The sequence below is a fragment of the Populus euphratica genome, unplaced genomic scaffold, assembly GCF_000495115.2.
Source record: "Populus euphratica unplaced genomic scaffold, PopEup_1.0 scaffold1175.1, whole genome shotgun sequence".
NCBI classification, from domain to species: domain Eukaryota; kingdom Viridiplantae; phylum Streptophyta; class Magnoliopsida; order Malpighiales; family Salicaceae; genus Populus; species Populus euphratica.
In genome coordinates, this window is record NW_011501036.1 from 51,087 (window position 1) to 61,799 (window position 10,713).

The window sequence follows — 10,713 nt, forward strand, 5'->3', positions numbered from 1 at the left end:
GAGTGGGTGGCCAACTGTTGACTTGGTGACAACACTTATCTTGTCCTTTCTACCCAAAATATCATTCATAACGTCAGAATTGGAACCACTTGAAAACATAAAAGTTCTAGGAAATTCTCTTAGCTTTCCAGGAAAAAACATTAAGGCCATTTGGACTTCTAGAACTCTAGATATGGGTCAAACATTGAATAATGTTCAGGCTGCAGGATAAATTTAGGCTTCTTCGTTGTGACTATAATTTGAACTTAAAAATGTCCTTTTAAAATCTTGAGCTCCTATGAAAGTTGTAGGCCTATGTCTTACATTTCCATCCATATAAAGTAAACCTAAATCTGAGATCTACAGCTCTAAATATGACCTAATTACTAAATAGTGTTCTGGTTTGGATTGCACCAGTATGTCTTTTCTAAGTTTGGCCATCTCTTTGTCCTTTCAATTTCAGTTCTTAAATTCATTAATCAATCCTTTTATTTATGTGATAGGCCTACATTTAAGATGAACATTTACCATAAATTAAAGGTATCTTATGTTATTAAATATGTTGTTATAAAACATGTTTAGTTAAGGACTTATCAATACTTCAAATGCAAATAATGATATAAAACCTTGATAAAAATGCACTTTTAAGTACTAATTACTTATCAATATATATATATATATGAAACTAGAAAAGTCTAATAATATTGAATAGGAAAAATGATATAAAAAACCATTCCCTTAAAATATGGAAAAAAAAACTAGAAACAATAAAAATACAAGATAGGAAAATAAAAATATGAAAAAATATATGAACTAAGAAAATATTTATTTTTCTAGAAAAGTTCTTGCAGTAATCTCTCCTAGTTGGAAAGAACTCATATCTACCATGAACATCCTTTTATATGTAGCTCATCACATCGTCGATCCCTAACAATTTTATGCATGTCAGCAAGTCATGGATCCCACCACCAAGGTTTCTAATATCAACAACGCAAATAAAAACAAAACATTGGTTTCTGAATGCCTTTTTTTTTAATGAGGGAGAACCTCTCAATCCCTTTCAACACGATCATATAATGTTTTTCAATTTCTTTCAACTATTATTATTTAATATTACACAACAACTAACTATCGAAATCATTGAGTTTTAATACATGTTTTTTATGACCTCCAACCAAAACCACAAATAATCAATAGACTTTGATATTAACTAAGGCAGATGAAAGCAAATAATAATAGGTTTTATTATAAAACAAAATCTTTAAAAATCAAGAATAACATAACTATGAAAAGACTTTTAAAATACTTAATTTTATTCATTTATATTTTTACTTGATAAAATGTTAGCTATTATAATAACATTCATATAAAAAATTAAAAAACTCTAATAATACTAAATATAACAAAATAAAAGAAAAAAACCATTCTTTTCCAATAGAAAAATAAAAACTACAAAAACATAATAATACAAGATAAAAATAAAAAAAAAATATTTATTTTTCAAAAACAAAACCCATGCATCATCGAAGAGATAAACCTTCCAAAACCAACAATTTTAATTAACCCATTTTCCTCACAAAGAGAGATTTAAATTTGTAAAAATTCATTGGAAAAGTGAATCATCATTTTGATGGGCCATGCATGTCTCTAAGGCAGCAAACCATTTTCTTTATTTTACATTATTATTAGCTTTTCCTTTTTCCTTTTTTTTTTTTTTAATTTTGTGCACATTTTTTAATTTATATCACGTTCCCTTGGAAGTTTGAAACCAGCCCTCAACAACCACAAAAATTCCCTGCCCTACCTATATATATATATTTCACACAATAACGCAGACCATTCGTTTCAAAATCTTTGTGGAAATTTAACGAACCATTGCCACCAAATCGGATCACCATGGTTTCTCCGCTGAGCCTATCAAAAAAAGTGTGCGTTATTGGTGCTGGACCATCGGGGCTAGTGGCCGCTAGGGAGTTGAGAAAAGAAGGTCACAACGTTGTGGTTTTAGAACAAAGATATGATGTTGGTGGTCAATGGTTATATGAGCCTAATGTAGAGAGTGAGGATCCGTTAGGTAAGAAAAAGTTTTTACAAGTGCATAGTAGTATTTATGCCTCTCTTAGGTTAGTATCTCCTAGGGAGATCATGGGTTTCACTGATTTCCCATTTTTGGTCAAGAAAGGCAGAGACACAAGGAGGTTTCCTGGGCATAGGGAACTTTGGTTGTATCTCAAGGATTTTTGTGAGCACTTTGGTTTGAGGGAAATGATAAGGTTTAACACTAGTGTAGAATACGTACGGATGTTAGAGTATGATGGGATCGGGAAAGACTTGAAATGGATGGTGAAGAGCAGAGACAAAAGCAGCGAAGAAACGGCGGTGGAAGAGGTTTTTGATGCGGTTGTCGTGGCTACTGGTCATTACTCTCACCCTAGGTTGCCTACCATCAAAGGTTTGTTAAAAGAAATCCCTCTTCCTTCAACAGTACTTCGAAAAAGAATGGGAAAAGGAGCTATTGACTTTAGATGAAAGAATCTGTGATCATGAATTTTCTTCACGCTCACGTCATGTAGACCGCCACTAAACGAAGACGAAACGATCAACAAATTTAGATGAACCAAAAGCTATTCTCCCTTTCCTTCTTTTTATGACATGCTCATGTTTACTTTCAAATAAATGATTTTGTTTATTTTCGTGCACTAATTTCAAGGGATGGATACTTGGAAAAGGAAGCAAATGCATAGTCACATTTACAGGGTTCCAGAGCCGTTCCGCAATGAGGTAATGCAAAAGTGCCTTCTCCTTTCAAGTCCCTCCAAATTACTAAAAGGGTTAATAACAAAATCAATTCTAAATTACTTATTACTACTGCAGGTTGTTGTGGTTGTGGGAAATTCGCTAAGCGGACAGGATATATCAATGGAGCTTGTGGAAGTGGCCAAGGAAGTCCACCTTAGTGCCAAATCTCTTAATATTACAGAGGGTTTATCGAAAGTCATCTCTAAACACGAGAACTTGCATCTCCATCCACAGGTGATATTACTGTTTTTTTTTTTTTTTTCACAGTCTTATAAATATTTACTTTGATGATATATTTATGATCAATTTGCAGATCGAGACCCTCCAAGAAGATGGTCGAGTTGTGTTCGTGGATAGCTCTTGGCTCATTGCCGACACTATCTTACATTGCACAGGGTAAAATCAAAATTCAAAATGGAATCCATACTTTAATTGTTTTGGTGAACTTCACATAGAGAGTAGATTAAGTTTTGTGATGCTTAAGTTGTAAATACTGAGTATTATTGCTGATAAAATCAAATGAGAAATATAGTCTGGAGGATATATATTCAGATCAAACTTGGGATCCTGAAAAGCGCTAACTGATTATTTTTACTTATCAACCTTGTTTAAATCATAAGAATACATTTTAAGATTTCATAAAAAATGAAAATTAATTTCATCCAGGTTATGTTAGTGGCAATCAAATAAAAGGTCTGTCTCCCAGCCAAAAAAACATTGCTTGATTGAATTATCATGATCTTGACTGTGAGATGCTCTTCAGTATTGCGACCCTACATTCACATAAAGGGGGGCAATCTTGCAGAACTACCCATGTCGCGTATCATGACGAATCCTTTTTCTTCTTCATCTTCTTCTTCTTCTTCTTCGTCTTATTATTATTAATTTCAGGGATGCATTGTTGTGATAAAACAATGATGGTTCAAATTCGGTCGTGTAATTATTTGTGCATGTAGGTATTCATACACATTCCCATTTCTTGACACCAAAGGGATAGTAGCTGTGGATGATGATAGAGTGGGGCCCTTGTATGAGCACACCTTCCCTCCAGCGCTTGCTCCTTCTCTTTCTTTTGTAGGCATACCTAGAAAGGTAAAGATCTTATCATTCCCTTCCAACGTACCATCATCCTCAGCTCACGTTATTTATTTATTTATTTATTTATTTGGTCGTTAGAGATTACATCTTTCCAGTAAAGTGGACAGTATAATCTCAAGCGTTTAATCTCGTTAATTCAGATCATAGGGTTCCCTTTCTTTGAGGCCCAAGCAAAATGGATTGCTCAACTACTTTCAGGGAAAAGAACGTTGCCATCACGGGAGGAAATGATGCACTCCATTGAGGAATTCTATAGATCAAGGGATGCTGCTGCCATTCCAAAGCATTATACCCATGACATTGCAGATTTTGAGGTATTCCTCTTGATTTCGTGGATACATGGTCAATTCACTTAATTGGCCATCAGCACTGATCATAAATACAAGATGCTAAGGCCATCAGCACTTTTGTAGTCCTCTTGCTCTTGGATACATGGTGAATTCACTTAATTGGCTTTTACTTGCAGTACTGTGATAGATATGGCGATCATATTGGCTTCCCACACTTGGAAGAATGGAGAAAACAACTTTGCTTGTCGGCCTTGGTAAATGCTGATGCCAACTTGGAGGCGTACCGTGACTCGTGGGAAGATCATGAGCTGCTTCAAGAGGCTCTTCAAAGTCCTCATTTTACTCAACTTGGAGCTGAAGACCCCACATTTTAAAGCCATTGGGTTTTGTTTGGACCATTCCTTTTCCCCCCTTTTTCTTTTGGGTTCAATTAGGACCACTATTTCAATTGCAAGAAAAAAGAAGCCCTTGAAAAAGAGAGAAGAAAAGGGCGATTCTTGTTTAGCAATGTAGTACTTAAGTTAAAAAGAGACATTAAAATATCGACATGCTACTCGTTTTCCCCGATCATTTGGGCAAACATACTTTCACTTTTCAGTAAACAAACTTCTTCTTTTTTTAGACGAATGCCTGAGAAATATCTCGTTTAGCAATAGTAAACTACTATGGTATGGTTTGAGGTGGCATTTGGTTTATGGGAATGCATTCTCCTCTCTATAATCACTCTCATGAAAAATGATTCTTGAAAAGGACTCTTAAGAATATAAAATGCGTTAGCTTAGCAATGTAGGATTCAAAGTTTTTTTTTTTTTCCTGTGTTTATTGCGTTCCTAAGAATTCTAGAGTTATATGAGGTAAATAATTTTATTATTATTATTATTATTAACCAATACAACATATTTAAAGAATAAAATAATACCTTAAGCAAATTTGATCTATTATAAAAAAAAAAAGATTGTAAGTATTTTTTTAAATAATCTTTTATACTTTTACTTTTTGTGATAATTTTTTAAAATATATGTTTAAAAAGAAAACACATTCATCACAATATTCAATTTTACTTTTAATACATATGAAAATTAAGGCAATTTTTTTATATGTACTAACTTAATCCCACAAATTCTTTATATTGTTCTCCTAATCCATTTTTCCTTTTCTTTCTTTCTTTCAACCTTTCCTATATGTTTCATTTTAACACTTAAAAATATATTTCATTTATACTCATAACTTTCATGTTCTTAGACTTAGTGAATTCATTTCCTTAAAAAATATCCATATTACCCTTCTACATTTTTTTTTCCACAACATTAATGGTTTATCAAGTTAGATCGGTAAATCTATCTAATTTAATAAAATTTTGGTAAAGTCTCCCTTATACAAGGGTCTACCCCAAATGTTATGCCGCTAATTCTCTAATTCATTGAATCATATTTGACATTTAATACAACAAAAGGAATAATAAATACAAGATACTAAGGCTCGTTTATTTATTGGAAAGTAGTTTCTTTTAAAAAAATAGCTTTCTTGAAAAATAAATTACTGACAAGTGAATTATTTTTCAATGTTTGATAGTGTTATGGAAAATAAATTAAAAAATATTTTTCAATATTGGGCTATGTCATAAAAAATAAGTTGGAAAATAACTTATTATTTTTTTTCAAGTTTATTAAAATAATAAAGAACAAATCTTACAAATTAAAAAGTTGAATGAAAATAAAATTGCAAAAAAACAATCTAATTTCATAAATTATCTGAAATAAAATAAATAATAATCAAAGTAATTGAGATTAAATCTAATAGATAAAAAAGTTGAAACATGATGAAATTAAAAAAATAATAAATAACAATTTCATAAATTATTTCAAATAAAATAAATAACATTTAAAAGAATGAGGATTAAATCTGATAGATAAACAAATTCAATTAGAAAATAATAAGAGAAAAGCAAATAACAATCATAAAAATCAAGACCAAAGTTGATATAAAAATTAAATAAAATAGAATTCTAAGGGATGAAATTGAATTAAAAAAAAAGATTCAAAACAAAATATATAGCAATCAAAAGTATTAAGATCAAATTTAATATGATTAACAAATAACATGATATTTTTAAATTTTTCACAACTTCTGAAAAGTATTTTTTTATCCAAAATAAAAGGAAAACACTTTCTTAGAAACTAAGCTAAATTTTTCTTTGACTAGAAAGTATTTTTCGTTGACTAATTTTCTTGATAACAAACAAACGTAGAAAAGTCTAGAAAGTAGTTTCTAAAAAACCACTTCATGGAAACAAACTAGGTATAAAGTACAAAAGAGTTAAGTTAATTATGGTTATAAAATGATTAATTACAACAAAATATGAAATCCTACACATTATACACTAGAAAGTGCACAGGAAGTGCGAGGTGCAGCTCGGCAGCACATTGGTGATATGGGTTTACTCGACTATGTGCTGAAATCAATGAATAATGTAATCGATGAAAGTCACATTGTTTACCGTGCTGTGAACCTATCCACTCGGGTTTTGGAATACATGATTCATGAGCTTAGTAATCGTGTTCTGATCAATGAACTAGAACTTGAAATAGTTCCTGAGCCACTTCCAATACTTGCTCTAGTGCCTAGGGCTGATGTTTATAGTGATGTCATCTACTTCAATACAAATGTACTACTGTTGTATTGGGTTACCCGAAATTAAAATTGGTTGAGTTAGCTACTCGAGAAATTTTGGACAGCAAGTAGTGAAGAAGTGACCTTTTAAGGATGAAGATGATCAATTTATGAGATTTATTTGCCAATTGATGTCAAGTTTAAGAGAGCTAAAATATGAGTTGATAAGGGAGCCCGGTGAGCTTATAATGGTTCCACCCTATGCTATAGTTGGTGGATGAAAGAGACCTTGTTAACTAAACTATTACTAAAGTGTAAATCACCTTATCCAGTTGTAAGTGATAAAACTATAACACATATAACCATATAATAATAGACTAATTAATATTCAATTTAATAATTCAAATACAATCATTAAAAGACATGACCAATATTTCTTTCACATATGCATCTATATTATAGCTTTCAAATTCAAACCTTTTTATAATTTCACTAATTTTCAATTTAATTATATTCAAATCCTAACCAGAAACCATATACTCATTCTTTAGTATCCATAATTACATTTCAAATGTCAAATTATGATACTTTATTAATCCATTGGTCTACTTCTAGAACAACATATTACACATATCATTAGTCTCCATCTAAGATGACAAACTAATTATATCATTGGTCTCCATTCGAGAACAAAGACTACTCATATCATTAGTCTATGTTCGAGTAGACAAACTACTCATATCATTAGTTTATATCTGAAGCAACAAACTACTCATATCATTGGTCTACGTCCGAGTAGACAAACTACTCATATCATTAGTCTATGTCCAAAATGACAAACTACTCATATCATTGGTTTACGTCTAAGTAGACAAACTACTTATATTATTGACTTTTCACCTTTCTCTTTTCTTTTTTTCCTCCATTTCTATACTATTTCATTCTCACCTATATACATCTTTTTGAATCTCCCTTTTAAATATGTAACAAATTACATAAAATCAATTTAAGAGAATAAATAAAGAAATTTAAAAAGGATAAAGTGCATAAGCATCTACTTGCTCCTCCATCTCTAGTTAAACGAATCCCTTCAACTATATATGATCTAATACTTGACGCCTCCCTTGATCAATAACTTCTTAACTAAAGCATGTTTTATAATCACATATCTAATAATATAAGATACCTTTAATTTATGGTAAATATTTATTTAAAATGCAGGCTTATCACATAAATAAAAGAATTGATTGATGAGCTTATGAACTAAAATTGAAAGAACAAAGAGATGGCCAAACTTAGAAAAGAGATGTCGATGTAGTCCCAACCGGAACATTATTCGGTAATTGGGTCATATTTGGAGCTGTAGATCTCGGATTTAGGTCTACTTTATATAGATGGAAAGGTAAGACATAGGCCTACAAAATTCATATGAAGCCTAAGATTTAATAAGGCTATTTTTAAGTCCAAATTGTAGCAACAATGAAGAAGTCTAAATATGTCCTGCAGCCCGAATACTGTTCAGTATTTGGCCCATATCTGGAGTTCTAGAAGTCCAAATGACCTCCATTTTTTTTCCTGGAAAGTTGAAACAATTTCTTACAACTTTTATGTTTTCAAGTGATTCCAATTATAAAGTTATCAATGATGTTTTAGGCAGACAATAGAAGATAAGGATTGTCACCAAGTCAAGAGTTGGCCACTCACTCATCAATTAGTCATCAAATTAATAGTTTTCAATTTTAGCCTATAAAAGGAGGCATTTGCCATGTATTTAGACATCTTGGTTTCCAGATCAAGATCATGTTCTTGCTTTCTCTCTTTATATTTTTGTAATGCTTAAGTTTTATTTTCATTAATATCTTGTTTATGCCTTTCAATTCCTTTCCTTTACTTAGTTAGCTTTTATCTTATTTATGTTCTTATTTTATTTTTTTATTTTTATTTTTTGTATTATGTTTAGTTAAGTTTATTATGTGAAGGTGAAAAGGTTACACTAATGGTGTAAAAATAAGTATAGTATAAACTTAACATGGACTTTAATGTTTGATCCTAACATGTTTTATATTTGTTATCTTGTTCACTCTTTAATACTTTGCTTATTAAATGACTAATCTAGATTTATGTTATATAACACTTGGTACAACAAATGCTTGGCACTTTCGTGGTCCAACCGTATGGTATAACCTACACCTGTGCTATGAAAGGAATAATTAAACTCCTTTTCGTTCAATCCTGGTCTTGCCGGGTTATTTATTACTTTAATACTCCTCCCCTTGGGAGAAAACATCAATCTTTTGGTCGTATCATGAATCTCGTGATTATATGGCTCGAACTTCCAATCAAGATTGAGATTTGATCCAAAAAAGTAGAAAGTGGTCTGAAAGGAGTGTAACATAATGAAAACTTATTTTAAGAAAACAACACTATCAAAATTAAGTCGAATGATGCCATGAAGCTAATTAATTTTTTATAATTTAGAATAAGTTCATTCTAAGAACCAAAGAATACAAAAATCTCTCTTATACGTTAAACTAAAAAGTTTAGATGTGTTATGCATCAAAGTTTTTCCAAAACTTAGACTTACAAGAGTTTAAGTACTTTTAAGAAATTAACCCTAATAAATCTACCATTGTGGGTTGAATTAATTCACTTACAAAACTGACTCAAAATTATACTAGTAAGCCCAAATCCTAATCCAAATAAGCCTTAGATCCTAGTAGAAGAAAAAGTATTAATTAAGCTCAAACAAACCTTGAGATATAGCTAAAATAATAAAAATAAACCCATAAATTAATTACCTTTATTGTTGTGAGAAGAGAAAAGGAAATGAAAGCAATACAAGTCTAATAAAAAGCTTATTTATAGCTTACAATGTTACCCAATGACCCTAGAAACCAATTTGTTATTAAATATCATCATCTCTCCTTTCATTTTGTAGTTACGATGAATAAAAAAACCTTGTAAGAAAAGGATTTTGGAATATTAATGAATTTTTACCACACTTGAAAATTATATTATAACCCATTAAATATTCTTAGAGAATTAGAAAATTCTCAAAACAAGTCGTCATATCCTTATATGAAAAAGATGTGTTAATTATCAAATAATGATGACAACATGTATTAATTAACTATGTTAACTAAATAAATTTTCAAAAATATTAGTTTAGCTCAAGATTATCCAACCTACTTTAATATTTCTTTTCATTCATTATCAATTATCTACATACATATAAATTTGTATATATTTACAGAAATTACAAATCGGTAATAAAATTGACAAATATAAAACGTGCCTGTTAAACAAGTCATTATTTATTTCATCACAACACACCTAAATTGATAATTCAACATAATTTTTAACAATTTACAAGCAAATGCAATTTTACAAAATCTAAAACAAACCATAACATGTAAAAAATCATAAATTCATTTTACAAGTTTGTTTGAGAAAAAACAATAAAACCAGTAAACATCCAAACAAAATATATATAGTAAAAAAATATGCAATAAAAAAATTAACATTTTAAAAGTGTTCAAATTTTAAAAAAAAAAGTGGTATATTTACTTACTTAAAATGACAAATCTACAATAAAATTTCAATCAAAACACAAACGTTGTCAAATAGAGTGTTGTTGTGTCTGAAAAAGTTAAAGAAAGATGAGTTGTGTTGAAATTATAGAGGATGTGGATGGTATTTGTTTTGTTACAAAAAGCATTTTTAAGGAAAAAGAAGAAATATGTGAGGAAAAATCGATGACCAGGTCATATATTAACTATTACTGATAAATTTATCGACATGAGTTTTTCATCTATCAATTCGTCGGTAATTTTGTCATTATAAGTGACTCGTCAATATATAGACTTTCTTGTTTGAATCTAACTGTAATTTCATCGATAACAACATCCGCAAAAACTTACACGTTATCATATTTTTT

The 10,713-nt window shown here is 30.2% G+C and overlaps 1 protein-coding gene across 1 annotated transcript; it reads left to right on the forward strand.

Annotated features, from left to right (window-relative positions):
- The first annotated feature begins 1,734 nt into the window (after window positions 1–1,734).
- LOC105117113 (flavin-containing monooxygenase FMO GS-OX-like 9) lies at window positions 1,735–4,736 on the forward strand. The gene is made up of 7 exons (XM_011014660.1): window positions 1,735–2,431; window positions 2,690–2,760; window positions 2,854–3,012; window positions 3,092–3,174; window positions 3,735–3,870; window positions 4,017–4,190; window positions 4,343–4,736. The coding sequence occupies exons 1-7, from the start codon at window positions 1,876–1,878 to the stop codon at window positions 4,538–4,540; spliced, it is 1,377 nt and encodes a 458-aa protein (XP_011012962.1). The 5' UTR covers window positions 1,735–1,875; the 3' UTR covers window positions 4,541–4,736.
- The last annotated feature ends 5,977 nt before the right edge of the window (window positions 4,737–10,713 follow it).

Bases quoted from the DNA above. Each gene is read 5' to 3' on its own strand.
- LOC105117113 (XM_011014660.1), top strand. From the start codon at position 1,876: ATGGTTTCTCCGCTGAGCCTATCAAAAAAAGTGTGCGTTATTGGTGCT. The intron at 3,175-3,734 runs GTAAAATCAAAA...TTGTGCATGTAG, and splicing joins ACTATCTTACATTGCACAGG to GTATTCATACACATTCCCAT. The intron at 4,191-4,342 runs GTATTCCTCTTG...TTTTACTTGCAG, and splicing joins ATGACATTGCAGATTTTGAG to TACTGTGATAGATATGGCGA.